General features: G+C 37.1%; 1 protein-coding gene and 1 non-coding gene across 4 annotated transcripts; both read right to left on the reverse strand.

Annotated features, from left to right (window-relative positions):
- Positions 1–1,491: 1,491 nt before the first annotated feature.
- LOC107460246 (probable methyltransferase PMT10) lies at positions 1,492–11,840 on the reverse strand. Of its 3 annotated transcripts, none has more exons than XM_052252978.1 (9): positions 10,920–11,838; positions 10,373–10,522; positions 10,021–10,291; positions 9,656–9,766; positions 5,207–5,366; positions 4,593–4,754; positions 4,247–4,369; positions 2,082–2,159; positions 1,492–1,992 (listed from the first exon to the last, which is right to left on the reverse strand). In XM_052252978.1, exons 1-9 carry the CDS (start codon positions 11,544–11,546, stop codon positions 1,788–1,790), a joined length of 1,887 nt encoding a protein of 628 aa, XP_052108938.1. In that variant the 5' UTR covers positions 11,547–11,838; the 3' UTR covers positions 1,492–1,787. The 3 variants fall into 3 exon arrangements, with proteins under 3 accessions (XP_052108938.1, XP_015934080.1, XP_052108939.1); XM_016078594.3 differs by having other exon boundaries at positions 4,497–4,754; positions 10,920–11,836; XM_052252979.1 differs by lacking the exon at positions 4,593–4,754 and having other exon boundaries at positions 10,920–11,840.
- A 1,924-nt stretch (positions 11,841–13,764) lies between these two features.
- On the reverse strand, positions 13,765–13,868 carry LOC127741356 (small nucleolar RNA R71). Its single transcript, XR_008002308.1, has one exon. It is a non-coding gene; the product is annotated as a small nucleolar RNA R71 (small nucleolar RNA).
- Positions 13,869–19,265: the final 5,397 nt, after the last annotated feature.

Raw genomic sequence — 19,265 nt, forward strand, 5'->3', positions numbered from 1 at the left:
GATCGACCCTTACTCACGTAAGGTATTACTTGGACGACCCAGTGCACTTGCTGGTTAGTTGCGCGGAGTTGTGACAAAGTGTGATTCACGTTTGAGAGCGCTACCAAGTTTTTGGCGCCCATTGTTGATGATCACAATTTCGTGCACCAGTAGCCGACCCCACCTAGTGGAACAAGGCTTTGTTGTTGTTGTTGTTGTTGTTAACTTTGTAGAGAAAAGGGGCATTACAGTGGCAATGTTGCACTCCTTGCGGCAACGTTGGTAAAGGCTAGATGTCTAGGATTTTTTTTTTGTTTGAGGGGAGTGCAAGGTTATGAATTCTAAAGAAAATAAAAGGAGGAAAAGGCTGAGTCGCGGGGAGAATAAGAAAGGAATCTGATTGCTTTTGTTTTTTTTTTAATAAAACATAAAACAGCAACATTTCATGAAAATTGACGAGTCTCAATTCTGTCTGATCGACCAATTCGTGGCAAGTTCAATGATTCTCACACAGTTTTTGGATGGCAATTTCTCTTGATGGACCGAACCATAGAGACTCTTGGTTTCTGATTAGACCAGTTTGACTGGTTGGTTCAATCCAATTTTTAAAACCATGATAAAAAGTATAATTTTCTCTTTTAACATTATAAAAATTTTCCTACATAACAATTGAACATAATGAATAAAAAAAATTTATACTTTTACATATTTATATGCTTTATACTTATTTATTTAAAAGAAAAAATTAATTCATTATTTAAAGTATTGTATATTAAAAAATATTTATTTATACACTAACGTATTTTGTAATTATTAAAGTCCATCAATACTCGTTTTATAACCGTCTTTGATTTTTATTTAACAAAATCCAACAGTTTATAAAAGTGGCGCATTTAATGCGCACAAAATTATTTGAGCTCATTTTAGATATTCCAAAAAGGGTTATGAAAACTCAATTTACCCTCAGCAATTATAAGTATAACTAAATATATTGCCTATGGTGGCAATCCTAATTTTCACATCGAAGATTAAATGTATGCATCCTCGGTCAATGAGTAAAAGTTTTATGAGTAATTATCCAAATTAGTTCGTGAAGTTTTTAACATCAAACACTTTAGTCTCTTAGGTTTCAAAATACACAAAATAATCCTTAAAGTTTATCTCCATTAAACAATATAGTCTCTCTCTAATTTTATCCATTTAACTGAAACAACTATTTGGAATTTTTAAAATTTTTCAGGGGTGGTTTTGAGAGTTTTTAAACTCTTCAGGGACTGCTACTTCACTCTTAGGATCAAATTGGAGGTAGACTACATTGTCCACTCGAGATAAATGTTAGAAATTATTGTGTATTTTAAAATCTGAAAGATTAAAATGTCCTATTTTAAAATCTGTAGAGACTGAAGTTGGGTAATTACACAAGTTAAGAGGGCAAAAGTGAATATCTGTCAAAATTAATCTCGCGACAAGAGATGCAGCTTTACAACTGGTAAAATTAACATCCAAGAGATATTAGACATCATCATCATCATTTTAACATATCTGTTGACACTTGAGATATTGACAGATTTGCTATTTTCATTTACAACAGTTATAGGATACATCACATGAGACAGAATTAAATTAACAGAACATCTCTGCTGCCATAGAGACTGACCACAGGACAACGAACATTTAAAGTACATATTTACAAGAATAGCGGCTAGTAAAGATTTATGATTTCTAAAGATTTACCTGCTTTTGAGGAAGAATGCATGGGTTAGTTGCAGCGATATTTCTCGTTGCAACTGCAGAAGCCAATTGATTAGTCAAAAGTGCTTCTCAGACCTTAATATCCTCCAACTTGTATTAGGACCTTCGCCTACGTCATTCTGCACATTCATCCATCCCATGGCAGTTGCAATTTCATCAAGTTCATTAATAACATGTACTGTGTCACGTATATATACATGCCCACCTGGTCTTAGCATCCGATCCATCTCTAGCATGATGGTTGACATATTACACTTTTTCCTGAGACAAATAAATCATTACCCAACAGCTCTATGGAAGATGACTCTGGACCTTTTAAGCAACATAAATAAGGAAAGAATTGCACCTACCTGTTCTTTTCAATAGAAAAGAGACCCGATGCATGCAGCAAATCATATGTTCGTGGGTATGTATCAAACGGCTCACACCTGCCATCAGGGAAAAATCTTTCAACCATTTGGACAGACCATTAGCATTCATGATATATTTTTTTATTTTGGTTTCTTTTTTGGGGGGAGAGAGGGAGACAACAAATAGAATTAAAACCCCAAAATGCTCATCAGATAATACTTTCACCACCAAATAAATATATAGAGTCCACATTCCCTGGGTACACAAGACACGGCATTATTGATAGAACCAGAAGCTAGCAGAACTTTAGGACTTTATTGATGCACAGGGATTGCAAATTGCACTCCCTGGAAGGTTCTTACACAGATGGAACTACCAACTCAGAGAGTTTCTTTCCAATTCTAACAATTGACAAAAAAAGAAAGCATAAAACCCAAAATTACAATACACTATTTATAGGTAGTTAGAAGTAGAGCTAACCAACTAACAGCCAGCTAAAGTTGCTAACCATCAACTAATAGGATAGAGCACCTCTTGTAAAATAGCCCAAACCTGTTACGTGGCGCCACTCTATCAGTTATTGACTTGAATTTCAGACAAGGAACTGCAACAAATGTGTGATGCATGTGAATTCCTTGATGAAAACTGTAACTCCAAAACTGTGGTATTTGTTACTATGGTGAAACATCACACCAGACTCTTCCAGTCAGACTGCACTAGCAAGTTACTAATGGGGAAAGTCATTGATAATGATGGTTGCCATCCAAGGAACTTTGATTTCTACCAAGGTGCACATGCTAGAATGATAGTAGACAATTGCAGTAGTTATCTTCTTCCCTAATGGGATAGCACAAGAGGAAAAGGATGTTGAGTATTCAGCTCCTTGGGGGTACTTTGTGAGGGAAGGCCAACTCCTATCCTTCATGGAAAGATCTCCCTGATTTTGGAAGCACTTGGAAATTGGCTGACAATATTTGGACTGTATTTTCCCTTTTTCACCTTGAGTTCAAGGTGAACCTTCAAGAGGTAGTGAGGTATTGTTACATACATCAGCAGCAAGGAAGATCGTGGGCAAAATGGGAAAATTACTCGTTTCCAATATACATATATGAGGAGAGGCAAGAAAAAAATAATGGAAAGAGGTCTAGGGAGTAGGGGGAACCGAGTTTTAGGGAGTTTGTTAGACATGACAGGAGGATATAAATAGAGAAGGGAGGAGCAATTGGGAGGTCAGGAAAAGAGTAGAGTCATAATTAAGGGAGAGAATTGGCCTCTCGAATGCTAAATATCATTTATGTTATTTCTTATACGCTCATATAAACTTACATAATGCAATCCTTCGTTGATCTGGGAACTATCACACTTATACTCCCCTATTTGTAATTCAACATTCTTCTATTTTTAGGGAGTTAGTACATATAACATTTTCGTATATTTATCACCACTGAATCAAAAGGATCTCCTCAATGCGGGAAAGAAAACAATAATGAAGGAATTAGCAACAGAAGAGCTCCTGAGCACTGTAGGAGCTCAAGTGCTCAGACTCTTCCTTGTAATTGAATGCAAATGTTGTGCACACGTCCTCTACCTGCCAGAATGCATCCCAAATTCCCTCACTAGGCCTAGCTGGTCCAGCTGTGTTTGCTCCAACATTCTGATTTCTAACAATACTCAAACTGCCCTTGAATTTCTTTCTTTTGTACACTTTTAGCCCACTGGGCAGTTTATCTTAGCCAGACAATAACAATATTGAAATTTTAGATGTCTATCCGAGAGCTTGTTCATGTTCATTAGAACTTGAAAAGTAGATATTAAAACTTGACTCACATTCTTCCAAAAGAAAGTTTATATACTTTGTGAGAATGACTACGTCATTAAGTGTATATGAAAGGAGATACATTATTCTGACTGAATGTATTGTTAAAGAAATAACCATCTGTATTTATAATAACGTTTAAATCCTAAGCATAATCAAGGAAGGAAATAAATATGAAATGGTAGGAAATATCAAAACTAATCTAAGGGATCATATATGATATTCTTCGATATTCTCAGATATTTATTTGATATCTTCATTATTTCTAAGTTCTAACACAACATAATATTTTATATAAAACATAAAGAAAAAGAAACGGTTTCAAAAGAAGTAAGAAAATTCTCATACCAATCATGCATAACTCCAATTAGTCCACGGTCATATAAAATAGGCAAAGTATTGAATCCGTTCACAGGAACAACATTGATAACCCAACAGTCAATCTGGAGATCATGCAATGCTGCAGCAAACCTGCAAATATATCAAAATAAAAGTTAGAAAATTATTCATACAAAACCTAAAAACACATACATAAAAACAAAAGATGGAAAAAACATAGATAAATAAAACGACAGCAAGATATAATATGCTTTCACACCCTCCAAATCCTGCTCTCATATCCATTACATTTCTTAGATTGTACTCCTTCCATAGAAAAACACGGACATAACTATCAATTATTTCATTCCAATACTTTGATTCGGCATGAAAAAGTTCTTTTCTGGATAAAGACGCATCGTGTTTGATGCTTTGAAGTCTGTCTGGTGGTTGATGAAGTCTTGCAGGCCACTTAGAAACATTCGCTCCGTATCCATTACTAGGTAACTGAGTGATGCATGACTTCAGACCAACATACCTGCAAAATGCTTCAAGGTATAACATTTGCTTACTCAATATAATTCTAATCATGAAAAGTTTGTCAAGTTGATTACTAAATAACTTTCACTTTTATGTAATTTTGTGCGACCTTTAAAAGTTGGTTGTTGATTCTTCAAGGAGGTTCTAGCCCTTTATACATAGATTCCTTCAAGGCAGTTTCATTTTACATGCATATGTGAAATGGAGGAATTACATAAAATACTAATTGATAAGAAAAGCTATTATATATGCATTTTTAACGTGTAGAGCTAAGATAGAAACAATTTCTATCTTGGAATTGTCCGCAACTTCTCTCTCTTTTTTCTTCTCTGTTTTGAAATGGTAATCAGTGCTTAACAGGTGTGATTCTTATTAGGCAAATTTATGAATCATGAAGATTACATTTGAAGGATAACTCAAGTAAAGTTAATTTAAACATCTGGCAATTACCAAACATCATCTGGATCATCATTGGATTCACACAAAGGAGGATGAACAGCATTGTCACGGCTATGGTAGCAGCTATTGTTCATAGGTTTCTGCCATATAGCAATGTATCCCTCCTTCTTTACAAGTTTCCAACATATGGAACTTGCCAGGTCCTCAATTTCTGTTGAGCCATAATAAAAAGGTCATGGTAGAAGAAAGGAGGTAGAAAAAAGGTAGACCATAACAATTCATTCAATCTACCAAAAGATGTCAACCAACATTTAGAAAAATGCCTTTGTGTTCGGGATCCTAGGGCTTGCTAAGATGGGTATAAATTCGCTGTTTTCGTTTTATATTTCTTTCCTTACATTGAACATTTCATACTTAATGTTTTACACATAACACCACATTTTCTTTGCCATGAAAACACTCTAATCTATTCATGTGCAAGCATGGATCCAATCAATAACAATCAGTTAAATCCGGCAAGAATTCAACAACCAAAAGAATTTACAATAAAAGGATTAATCATAACATTATCATTCATAAATAAAAATAAAATGTACCATGTAAGTTCTTCACTTTACTGGTTTCAAGCACGCCTAACTTTAAACAAAAGCATTATTTTATTCATCAACCATTCATATCATCATTCATAAGAGAGCTCATATCACAGTTTAATCATCATCATGCAAACAATCTTTAATTTCCAACTAAGCAAAGTGCTAGGGTGTTGATGACCTAGTGCTTTTATTGGTTTCACTATTTTTTGCTTTCTAATAAGATTAAGCTTTGTTTGAAGCAATATCTCTCAAATCTCTATGCAACACAATTCAACACAAAACAACTAAATCACAAGAGTTCCATTCCTAGTGGAGGAACATGTGCAAGCACAGTAGCAAAACATCACCATATTTCTCAAAGTAATCTTTCTCACGCTTTCCAAACTTGAATATACCAGCAACAAGACAGCAAGAACAGCAAACTTAGATAACAACACCTTGTCCAGTAACTATGCAAATTCACTAAAATTCATATAGAAGTGAATTGGGCCTAAATTTTGGTGGGGATGTTCCTTAAGTAGAGTAAATTCTAGTTGTAAATTTTATTTCTGGAAGAGGGTGTTTTGGTCTTTTATCAGGTTTTTGAAGCATAAGATCCAATGTGGATCTAGTAGGGCCTAGTAGTGCCATTTTCGGTAGTGACTCAGCTTATATACGGAGTGATTCACTTCATCCGAAAAGTGTATTATGCATAATGAAATGCAAATTTGTTTTTATCACATGGTCTTAAGAAGGGGAAGCACACCTAATGACCTTGAATTTTGAATAGTCTAGTTTCTTGTGAAACAAGCATTCAAAAGGAGAGGGAGGCAGTCTATTGATTGTGTGAGTCGCAGTTTGTTACTGCCTCATCCCAAAAGATAGAGGCATTGAGGCATGTGCTACTAGTGTACAGGCAGTCTCAATGAGATGCATGCACTATCTTTCCACTACATCACTTTGATCAGTCTGTGATTGACGCCTTGCTGCTGAAATTTAGACTCTAAATTCCCCACCCCAATCTGATTGTACAGCTTTAACCTTGTCGCAAGCTAAAGTACAGCCGCAGCCTCAACTTGCAATAAAGCAAGGAAGGCATCAGATTTGGTTTTCAAAAAAAAAGAAATGGTGTGTGCATCTATAAATGCTATAGAATATTTATTCCATTAGTAGAGACCATGGGGATGGACCCAAAAGATCAAATCAATTATCAGGGATTCTTGTCAAGACAACATGCAGAACAAGTATCAGACATTTTTATTTATGAATGGAACCTTACACGTTTTTAATACATCACAAACTACATTTTGAGAAGCATGCATCAGCCTATGGTGCCAAAGACTAAAATTATTCGATTGTACAGTAGAGTGAAACATATGAGGATTCTCTGCTTTTGAAAACCTAGAAAAGTGAATGATAGAAACAAGTTGTTTGTTCCTTTTAAGCTAGTTTAGCAGGTTTAGGAGCAGTAGGGCTAGGCCTAGCTGCTGCCTACAAATACTAGGGATTACTTAGTTTTTAGTCAGTTAGAAAAAAATATGTTCAGTTTGTTAGTTCAGGAGAGGGAAATCCTCTCCAGAGTTGGTTAGTTCCAACAGTATACTTCACTAAGGGGATTGTAATTCACAATCCCTAGTTCATCAATAAAATTCCTAATTCTACTAGATCTCAGTTCCTATCAGTGAGATTGAGAAAATTGCTGGTGTTGTATCTGAAATTCGAGGACCTATACAACCATCCCTTCAAACTTTGTGGTTTAGCCCATGAAATTTCACGCAGCAGTCATAAGGCCAAAATTCAGAATAGCAATGATTGCACAAAGCAAATTTGCTAACACATAAGAGACTTTTAGTGATTTGTGGAACATGAAGTACATTATTTATTTTCAGTAGACATTATTTATTTATTGGAATTGCCAATGTGAGAGATACACAGACCTTGTCCATTGCCAACATGGAGGTCATTTCCACGATATGGTGAGGCTTCCATTAGATTTGAATTATTCTGGAGTGATGTGAGTCGTGGCTCCAGAATCTGGGAACCAAGCCGAATTGACAACTGATTCAGGTGTAGCTACAATGACCAAATAGTGTTGACCAATATTTGAAGGTATAGGAACCCAGCAGGAGCATGTCTAGTGTGGGATGGAGAGTGATTTTGAAGAATGTGGATGATGCACATGCATGATTGAGATGTAATGTAGTGTTTCAAGTGTGGGAAGATTAAAATTGTAATTAGCATTATGAAGCATAGTGAATATTTAACTAGCATATGGTGGAGTTGGAGGAAGAAAAGGTTGGAAATCCCAATCTATCCTATGCCAGTAGTTAAAGCTGGAATGACCCAACTTCTTGCAAAGCCGACAACTAGTTGAGTTTCTATTGGAGCGGCCACTACATTCCTAGCCAACACGTCCAACAAACTGCCCAACGGCAGTCTCCGCATCCACCTCTGAAGTTGGTGAAGGATTGAGACGTAATGTACGCCAAAAGGGATGGAGCAGAGAAGTGCCTCGGATTGAGTTCAGCTTGAGAATTGGCCGTCATGAGGTGTGCCTCTATCTGAGGCACCTAGAAAGGTCCAGATTTCATGTTTATGGAGGTAACAAATGCATCATACTCACTTCCAAGACCAGCTAGGATAACAATAATGTTTTCTTGTTTTGAAACCGAACATCTGATGGAAGCTTAGCTCACGAGGTGTTCAAATTTAGATTAGGTACTCATTAAGCGGTTTCGATGTCTTCGAAACGGTGCCCAGCTCACCTTGAGTTGTTGGACAGGCATCGTTGTCTACAACACGAAGTGGAGGTCAAGTTTCTCCTATGCTTACCAACTCACAATCAACTAGTGTGAACACCAATTCAATCATGGTCAACGTCAGGTGAGGAGCATCTGATCCTTTATTGGGAAGATTGAAGGATGGAGAAGTTTGAAGGAAATGTGGGTATATGTGCATGTGATGAACATGGAGGAGAAAACACGCAGTTCCTTCCCTTGCTCGGAAGAACGAATCACAGCTTCCTTAGTTTGGTTCTATGAAGCACAGACACTTCGTTGAGTTGCGGTGTCTGCGTATCGGACACATTTCGGACACGACACTCATTGACACTCGTCTGACACGCGTGTCTGCCGTGTCCAACTGTATTTTAATAAAAAATAAAAAATTCTTCTTCGTACATACTTGGACACACCTAAATACCATCACGTGTCTGTGTGTCCAGCCTTATTCTTAAGGTATATTGTTGAAATGAGTTTATAAATAATATATATTATAATTTATTAAAACAAAAAATATTTTAGATACTTTTATATAATTAAAAAAAGATACTAAAAACAGTTAAAAAATTATTTTATATTTTAACAGCAATAAAATATCAAAATTTCATTGTAATTTATCTAGAAAATACTTTATATTCTATATATATGCCGTGTCTCCGTGTCTTATAAGATTTTAAAATCCGTGTATCCGTGTGTCCCGTGTCGTGTCGTGTCCCGTGTCTGTGTCAGTGTCCGTGCATCATAAGTTTGGTTGATTAACTTTTCACATTAATTGTTCAATCTTACACAGATGAAATGAAAGAGTTAGGTCAAAATATTTATCCTTATAACTTAAGGTAATTAATGTCAGTGAATAACTCATTACCGACTCACTCCAAGGGTAATGGTTAGTAGTTAACAAACAATGCTATGTTTTTCCTTTCCTGATTTAAATTCTAATATTATTTTTATACAATTTTGACTCATTAGAATGACCTCAGTTTTACAAGTTTCTGGACTTTAACTGAACTCAACTAGAACAATTTTCTACTCAGATTTGGGTTGTTACAAGTGATGTTAACTAAACAAAGGTAGAAAAACTGAAAAAGTAGATATTTGACTAATTATATTTTTAACTATTTTGGCAAAAATCACAGACATTGAGTTACCTTTCCATTGTTCTTGAAGGATCTCTTCATGTTTGAAAACAGGTTGTGCTGCCCAGACGAAGTAGCCACCTGCCCTTAGAAGCCTATCGACCTCAAGAAGCAAAATTCCATCTCCATTATAACAACAGAAATTATGAAATTAGTGCAAATATGTATAGCCATTAAAGCATAAGTGTTAATTTTTTCTTTCAATTTATTTGGTGTGAAAATTATGTAAAAATATAGTGTAAGTTTGAAACTAAGGAATGTTGTCATCCTTAAGCACAAGTCAACACCTAGTCATGTTAGACATTCAACTACAATTCACTGTTAGATGCTTAATATAGGGTGTAAAATGGTTTAAAACAAAAAGAACAATAGAGTACCATCACAGGTAAAGTTCACTTTACATCTTGAACAATGGATCAGGTCAAAAGCCTGGGTAGGGAACAACATGCGGTGAGTAGCAAAAACTGCTACCATGGCAGGCACACCGCGCTCTAGGGCAAACTGAATCTGATTTTCATGAATATCTTTAGTTGCTATTGAAAGAGTGGTCACATTACGTTGCATCAAAAATGCACCAAAACTTGCCACCCCACAGCCAATGTCTAAAGCAACTCTAGTGTTGTAACCAAATGCAATATCAGGAACCATCTGTACATTCAATTTCAGCAGTGCCTTAATGTCTTGGACATAAATTTACCAGACTAGCTAAACTTGAATTAACAAACTAACCGCTGAAATTTGATCCAGATATTTGTCAGCACCATGTATAAATTGTAGTCCATCGCTAGGAAACACAAATTTATCCTTCTTTACTGATATCAAATTCTGGCCAGCTTTATATTCAACAAGACGCATATGGGGTATATTATCAAACCAAACCTGTCACTGAATACAAGTTAACAAATATTTCTCACAAGTCACAATACACACTAATTAAAAAGTGTCATTTCACAAGCAAGTTAAAGTTACAACTCAGCTATAGATGACTAGAAATTTAGATTCTGCAGCTGGGGTCGGAAGACTGAAGAGAAGACTAAACAGTGAAGATAAACGGATTTATCGCAATGATAAAGAAAAAATCCTGGATTGTTTTCATTGAAGATGACCAAAAAATTGTTTGTCGCAAAAACGATAACACCGCCTTCATCTCCAAAAACAGAAATAACATCACAAAAATCTGTTTACTCACAAGATTTATCAAACAAGTGCAGAGGCGAAGCAACAAAGCGCCATTGTAACGAATGAAAATTTACATAGTCCGGAACCCGGAAAGTACCTCATCTCTACTCCTGGGCCAAAGGATGGGCCTTCGGTACCCTTTTGGCCTAGGCACCAAGCAATTCAACCCCTTCCCTTCGGCCGCGCAGTGCCGCTCGTACTTCTCCCCTTTCTCGCTCGAACTCATCTTCGCAATAGCACTCGTGCGGTCCAAACACGGCACATAATTCACCATTCGCTGATCGCACACCTTGTAGCTCTCCACTGACAACCTTGCACGGGCCCCGCCGCCAACACGCTCACGTTCGCTCGCCCCTCGCAAATAGCTGGAGTTCCCAAAATCCTCTGGCAAGCGCAAATCCGAAGAGTCGCCGACGGTGAAATTGTCTGTCATTATGCCGTCTTCGTCCAGCAGACCCGTCGTCTCCACCACTGGGGAGGGCGACGGAGGAGTAAGGATGATGTTCGGTGGTGGTGGTGGAGAAGGAGAGGGAACCACGACAGCAGAAGATGAGGCATTGACGGAGACAGCGGCATCGGAGGAGAAGGGGAGGAAAAAGTAGGTGGTGGAGTAACGGGTGAAGAGGATGAGGAGGGCGAGGGAGAAGAGTGCAAGGGCCGTGACTTTAACAAATGAAGAGGTTTTGGGAATGTCTATGGACCATGAGGTGCCCAAGAATTTCATCGTCCCCGATGAACGTTCGCGTGTTAGCGCGGTGGGGGAGTTCGTGTGCTGGGACAATGATGTTGGAGATTGGAAAAGAACAAAATGACAGAGGGTGAGAGAGAGAGAGATATTTTTAGAGGGGTGGTGGGACACACGAATAATGTGAACACCTTAAGGAAGAGTGATACTTCAAGTCTTCAACTGAGGAGCAGCTCAACGAAACATAACCATAGGAACCTTGTCTTCGAGTCTTGTGCGTTTGCCCGTTGACTTATGAAATCTGAGCTTGTTTAGTCTAAGGTTCTTCTCAAGTCATTCAGCTCACTTATCGGAAGTATTTGACTTTGTTATTAAACTTTCTACGTAAAGGTTTGTATGAGCAACCAGGTCTCTAAACAATTTTATGCACCCTTCGGTTTTACCAAATTTTTTTCACAATACCCGTTTCGATTCGTGATAGTTTTTCGAAAGATTACGATAGACTAACTTATTTATCAACGATATCTTTCTAAAATATACTTATATAATTCTTTGTAAATGGCTTAAAAAAGGATTGAATCTATGACCTCTTTTTTAAATTTTTTGCTATTGCTTTTGACTCGACTAGGAACTTAGTTGTTGTTTGGTGTGTCAAGATAAAATTTTAAAAGATAATTTTATTTTGTCTCTTCACGATGTGATCAGGAACAAAGTAACTTTTTAATTTTGGATCTGAGTCATTCATCAATACTTTGGCTTTAAGTTTTGTTCTTGGCCCTTGATTTGTAGTAGAGTTTCATAACCTCCATTTTTTTCAAGTTTTCGTTTGGTGTATGAAGGAGTAAAGCATCTTCAACAAGCAACAATGAAGTACAAAAAAATTATTTAAGCCTTAACATTTGACTGTCTTCTTCTTCTTTTCCTTTTGTTTCTTGATTTTGGTAATCCACTTTTTCTTCTTGATTTGAATTCTTTTAACATCTTAGAAAAGTTGATTAATTGAATTGATTTTAAAAACCAATTCTCACAACTCTTAAGTTTTGAAACTAGACTTGATAAGTGACATTGAATCAACGAAGGGAGATTCTTATGAATTATGTGGTTTATGAATCAGTGAACATGCTTAACTCTTTTTTTAAGTAATTGACTAAGGAATTAGCGATTAATTAGGTTAAAGAGAAATTGAATTACCAGGGGCTTGAGATTTAATTACTAATGATTTGCCATGGAAATATCTTTGCATAATCATGATGAAAAGTGAAAATTATTGATTCGAACGTCTCAACATCTCTAAAAGCTTAACTCTTTTAATCATATTACTTTTCAATACTCATTGTTTGCTTTTGTTACATTGTTGTTTATGTTCAAGCTTTTCGAAAAACCTAACTTTGATTGTTTGACTAGATTAATCGGTTAACTATTACTTGCTTAATATGTTAATCCTCATGGGATTGACACTCAATCACCTTGTGTTTATTACTTAGTACGACCTGGTGTACTTGCTGGTAGTATTGTCTGCATCAAAATTTTGACACCGTTGCTGGAGATTAATCGTGGTTAACAAACTACCAACCAATTAATTACCTAGATTAGACCTTTTTAGCTTTTATTCATTTACTATTTTTGTTTTACTTTTTCCCCTAAGAATTTCCTTCGTCATTGTGAAGGGAGTTCCAATTTAATTTTCATGTTGTTTTTGTATCTATGCAGAACAACAGGGATAAAGAGCATCTTCACTACAATCCTGAGATAGAAAGAACTCTTTGGTGACAAAGAAAATAAGCTAGAGATTAAAGAGTTGAAGAAGTCATTGAAGAAGTAGTTAAAAAAGAATCTGAACAAAACATGGCTAAGAATGCAAACAACAATGCTAATACTCCTCCACCTAGGATGACCCTTGGATCTTTCAGTACCCCCAATCCAGGGATTTGTGGAAGTAGCATTGTTACACCTACTGTCAATGCCAATAATTTTGAACTGAAGCCTCAACTTGTCACATTGGTTCAATAAAATTGTCAATTTAGCAGGAGCCCCGCAGGAAGATCCTAATTTGTTTATCTCTAACTTCCTCCAAATCTGTGACACTATCAAGACAAATGGCATCCCACCTGAGTTTTATCGACTATTGCATTTCCTTTTTGCTATGAGCGATCGGGCTAAGCAGTGGCTAAACAATTAGTGCAAAGAAAGCAAAGCCATGTGGGAGGACTTAGTCACTAAGTTCTTAAATAAGTTATTCCCACCTCAGAGGTTGACTAAGCTTAGAACAGACATTTAGACCTTCAGACAGGACGAAGGAGAGTCCCTCTATGAAGCTTGGGAGAGAAACAAAGAGATGTTTAGGAAGTGCCCTCTGGGCATGTTTGCCGACTGGGTCCAACTCCAGATATTCTATGATGGGATCACCCATGCCTCACAAGTTTCATTAGATAACTTGACTGGAGGATCTTTGCATATGAAAAAAATCACTGATGAAGCACTGGAGTTGATTGAAAATGGTAGCCAACAATCAATACATCTATTCCAATGAAAGATCAATGAGGAAATGAGCCATGGAATTAGATGCTTTGGATACCATTTTGGCTTAGAACAAAGTCTTGTCCCAACAAATCAATGCAATTACTGAACATCTAGGAGGAATGCAAGTTTTAGTAGTGAGTTCTTGATGAGCGAATAATTTATACGCTTTTTGGCACTATTTTTAGTATGTTTTTAGTACATTTTAGTTAGTTTTTATTATATTTTTCTTAGTTTTTATTTAAAATTCACTTTTCTGGACTTTACTATGAGTTTGTGTGTTTTTCTGTGATTTCAGGTATTTTCTGGCTGAAATTGAGGGACCTGAGCAAAAATCTGATTCAGAGGCTGAAAAAGAACTGCAGATGCTGTTGGATTCTGACCTTCCTACACTCGAAGTGGATTTTCTGGAGCTACAGAAGTCCAATTGGCACACTCTTAATTGCGTTGGAAAGTAGACATCCTGGGCTTTCCAGCAATATATAATAGTCTATACTTTGCCCAAGATTGATGGCCCAAATCGGCGTTTCAAATCAGCTTTAGAATTCCCAACGTTTAACGCCGGAAGTGGCACAAAAGTTGGAGTTAAATGCCCAAACTGGCACAAAAGCTGGTGTTTAACTCCAGAAAAAGTCTCTATACATGAAAGCTTCAATGCTCAACCCAAGCACACACCAAGTGGACCCCGGAAGTGGATTTTTACGTCATTTACTCATTCTTGTAAACCTTAGGTTACTAGTTCACTATAAATAGGACTTTTTGCTATTGTATCTTTATCTCATGACACATTACACGTTTCATACTGTATCTTCTATGGCATGAGTCTCTAAATCCCATGGTTGGAGGTGAGGAGCTCTGCTCTGTCTTGATGAATTAATGCAATTACTACTATTTTTCATTCAATCACGCTTGCTTCTATTCTAAGATACCACTTGTTCTTCAACCTGATGAATGTGATGATCCGTGACACTCATCACCATTCTCACCTATGAACGTGTGCCTGACAACCACCTCCGTTCTACCTTCGATTGAGTGTGTATCTCTTGGATTCCTTAATCAGAATCTTCGTGGTATAAGCTAGAATCCATTGGCGGCCATTCTTGAGAACCCGGAAAGTCTAAACCTTGTCTGTGGTATTCCGAGTAGGATTCAGGGATTGAATGGCTGTGACGAGCTTCAAACTCGCGAGTGTTGGGCGTAGTGACAGACGCAAAAGGTGATGCACGGAAAACTTGTCTCTCAACAAATCTCCCTTCGGCAAGTATACCGAATTGTCGTCAAGTAATAACTCACAAAAGAGTGAGGTCGAATCCCACAGAGATTAACGGATTAAGCAATCAATGGTTAATTGATTATCCTAGTTAGACGAATCATATTGGAGTGATAAGCAACAAAGAAATGTAAATGGCATAAAAGTAAAGAAAGCAATAAAGTACAGAGAAGTAAAATGGCAAGAAAAGTAAATGTAAGAACTAAAAATAAAATGAACATTAGGATCAAGAGATATTGCAATCCTCCAGATCAAGTTCATTCTCATCTTCTTCCTCAATCAATGCATTCATTGATCTCCTTGGCAATCTTAAGTGATTGGATCCCAATTCCTTGGAATTCAATCTCTCAAATCTTGATCAATAGCCAATTCCTTGGTCAATTGCTAATGAGAAGAGATGAAGTATGGTCACTGATTATACCACATGCATTCCCAAATCAAGTGTTGGTAGGATTATAGTCACATATCCATCCAAACCCAATTTGGTCCAGCATAAGAAAGCATTTCTAGCATGATCTCTTCATTCCTCTTCCAAGGTTCAGAAGAGATCCAAGTATGAATAGCTTCTTTTCCAAGATAACTACCCAATTGGATAAAGATCGAAAGCTCTCTAGTAAAATCAAGAGAAAAGATAGAAGAAGAAGAATGAAAACTAATATTGATCCATTGTATCACAATAGAGCTCTCTAACCTAATGGAAAGAGTTAGTTGATCATTGCTCTACCAAAATAGAAAAGAAAGAAAGTGCAAAAAAGTAAAGATGAAGATTAAAACTAAAATGACAACTTCAAAATTCATAAATGAAAAGTACAAAGAAAAGAAAGAGAAGGAAAAGTGTGTGAGGGGAGGGAGTCCGAAGACCCCTCTTCAATCCCCCCAATTCCAGAATTCCCGTCTCTCCCTTGAATGTACAAACTAAGGCCTTTATATAGGCTCTCCTAAATTACAAAATGAAATTAAAAGCAAATTACAATGAAATGAAAATTCCTATTCTAGATGCTTCTTATGGCCTTGATTGGTTGACACTTGTGGGCTTGCTTCCTTGAGGTTGGGTGGTCCTTGAAAGAGAAGTGATCAAATTGAGGCCCATGGTGAAATGCTGCCCAGTTGGTGTTTTTGGGGCTTAAAAGATGCATCTTGTTTGTGCTTCAATTTCATGCCCACTATAGACTATTATATATCTTTGGAAAGCTCTAAATGTCATCTTTCTAACGCAACTGGAATCACCTCAATTGAATCTCTGTAACTCAAGTTTTACTCTTTTGAAGTGGACATGGTCGCTGGCATAGTCGCTAGCGTTAATGGAAAACGTGAGTCCCAATAACGCTAGCGACCAGGGGCTTAATATTTCCAAGTTCTGGAGCTTAAAATCAATGTCCACCCCATACTATTATATATTATTGGAAAGCTCTGGATGTCTACTTTCCAACGCCATTGGAAGCGCATCATTTGGAGCTCTAAAACTCGAGTTACACTTCCTGGAAGGTGAAGAGGTCAGTTGGCCTTACTACAGGTTGATACCATGTTCATTTTTGCACTTTCGGGGCAGATTTGCTCCCTCAAATTTAGTGTAAATCATGTAGTGCCATAGATGCTTGGAAAGCTCTGGAATCCTACTTTCCAATGCCACTGGAATCACCTCATTTGGAGCTTTGTGGCTCAAGTTATGCGTGTTTGAAGAAGGCATGGTCAGGCTGCCAGGTGGGACTTTTGCCTACGTTAACTTAGTTAACGTAGAAGTTAATGTGGGTCTTTTTTTCCTCGCCAACGTTAGTGGCACTCACTTTTTCCACTAACGTTGGCATCTCCCTTTCCTTCCACGTTAACTACCACGTTAACTTAGTTAACGTGGCTGTTAACGTGGGTCTTTTTGCTTCGCCAACGTTAGTGACACTCACTTTTTCCACTAACGTTGGCATATACCCCTTTCCTTCCACGTTAACTACCACGTTAATTTAGTTAACGTGGCTGTTAACGTGGGTCTTTTTGCTTCGCCAACGTTAGTTGCACTCACTTTTTCCACTAACGTTGGCATATACCCCTTTCGCAAGCATTATTGGGACTCACCTTTCCCATTAACGTTGCTTGGTGCCTTTTGTCCCTACGTTAGAGTTCACGTTAGTGTAGCTAACGTGACTCTTAACGTGGGTCTTCCTTGCTAACATTCCATGCTCTCCTTCTTCAAAGTTAATGCCACTAACTTTTCTCACTAACGTTGGGGCTTTCCTTCCTTCCACGTTAGTGCCCACGTTAGTGTAACTAACATAGCCACTAACGTGGCTCTTCTCTTCTTCTTTTGGCCTGAAATCAATCAAACAAAGTGCATCAAAGTCTTGCTCTTAATCATAGGATAATGCATCATCCAATTTATCATTCAATTTATGCATAATTCTCATGAAATCATTCAAAATTCACAATGTTTGCTTGAATCATGGTATGATTGCATTTTTAACCAAATACTTGCTTATTTCCTAAGAAAATGCACAAAACTAACCTAAAGCATACAAAAAATGGCTAGTAAAACTAGCCAAGATGCCCTGGCATCAAAAGGATCAATGGATCCTATTCCAGCATGATCGAGAACCGACAGATGATTAGCCGTGCGATGACAGCGTGCGTTGAACATTTTCACTGAGAGGACGGGAGGTAGCCATTGACAACGGTTAAACCCAACATACAACTTGCTATGGAAGGAGCCTTGCGTGTATGAAGAAGAAGACAGTAGGAAAGTAGAGATTCAGAAGATAGAGCATCTCTATTACTGCAAAATAAGTATTTATTTCATGTTCCTTTACTTTTTACAATTAAATCTGAGAATTATTGATATCCTGACTAAGAGTTACAAGATAACCATAGCTTGCTTCAAGCCGACAATCTCTGTGGGATTGACCCTTACTCACGTAAGGTATTACTTGGACGACCCAGTGCACTTGCTGGTTAGTTGTGTGGAATTACAAAAGTGTGATTGTGATTTCGTGCACCAAGTTTTTGGTGCCGTTGCCAGGGATTGTTCGAGTTTGGACAACTGACGGTTTATTTTGTTGCTTAGATTAGGAATATTTTATTTCTGTGGTTTAGAGTCTTTTATTTGAGTTTAGTTTTATATTTTAAGTTTGGTGTCTTCTTTGTGTTTGATTTTCTAAAAACTTTAAGTTTGGTGTCATTTTGTTGTTTTCCTCTTTCCTCATTAAAATTCAAAAATCAAAAAAATATCCTTTCCTTGTTTTACTCATAATTTTCGAAATTTTGCATAAATTTTCAAAATCATATCTTTTTTTTAGTCAAGTCAAAATTCTAATTTCAAAAAATTGATTTTTTTAAATCTTTTTCAAAAATAATAATAGAATAAAATAATATCCACATCATCTCCCGTTCTCCATCATGGATCTAAGTGGAATTGAGCAGTCCAGAAGGACTCTGGGGTCATATGCTAACCCCACTACAGATGCATATGGGAGTAGCATCTGTATACCTTCCATTAAAGTAAGCTGCTTTGAGCTAAATCCTCAACTCATTATCATGGTGCAGCAAAATTGCCAGTATTCCACAGGAAGAACCTACTGAGTTTCTGGCACAGTTCTTACAAATTGCTGACACAGTACGTGATAAAGAAGTGGATCAGGATGTCTACAGATTATTACTGTTTCTATTTTCTGTAAAAGATCAAGCTAAGAGGTGGTTGAATAATCAACCCACAGCAAGCATAAAAACATGGAGACAGTTATCAGACAAATTCCTGAATCAATTTTACCCTCCAAAAAGGATGACACAGCTAAGGCTGGACATCCAAGGCTTTAAACAAGAGGATAATGAATCCCTTTATAATGCCTGGGAGAGGTATAGTGGTATGCTAAGGAAATGCCCCTTTGAAATGTTTTCAGAGTGGGTACAGTTAGACATCTTCTACTATGGGCTTACAGAAAAAGCTCAGATGTCTTTAGACCACTCAGCTGGTGGATCTATACACATGA

The sequence above is a fragment of the Arachis duranensis genome, chromosome 8 (genome assembly GCF_000817695.3).
Source record: "Arachis duranensis cultivar V14167 chromosome 8, aradu.V14167.gnm2.J7QH, whole genome shotgun sequence".
Classification (NCBI taxonomy): domain Eukaryota; kingdom Viridiplantae; phylum Streptophyta; class Magnoliopsida; order Fabales; family Fabaceae; genus Arachis; species Arachis duranensis.

Excerpts from the sequence above, each read along its gene's own strand:
- LOC107460246 (XM_016078594.3), bottom strand. The coding sequence starts at position 11,546 with ATGAAATTCTTGGGCACCTCATGGTCCATAGACATTCCCAAAACCTCT. Across the intron at positions 10,292-10,372 it reads ATCTGGATCAAATTTCAGCG|ATGGTTCCTGATATTGCATT; the intron begins GTTAGTTTGTTA and ends TTGAATGTACAG. Across the intron at positions 2,160-4,246 it reads ATTGGAGTTATGCATGATTG|GTGTGAGCCGTTTGATACAT; the intron begins GTATGAGAATTT and ends CCCTGATGGCAG.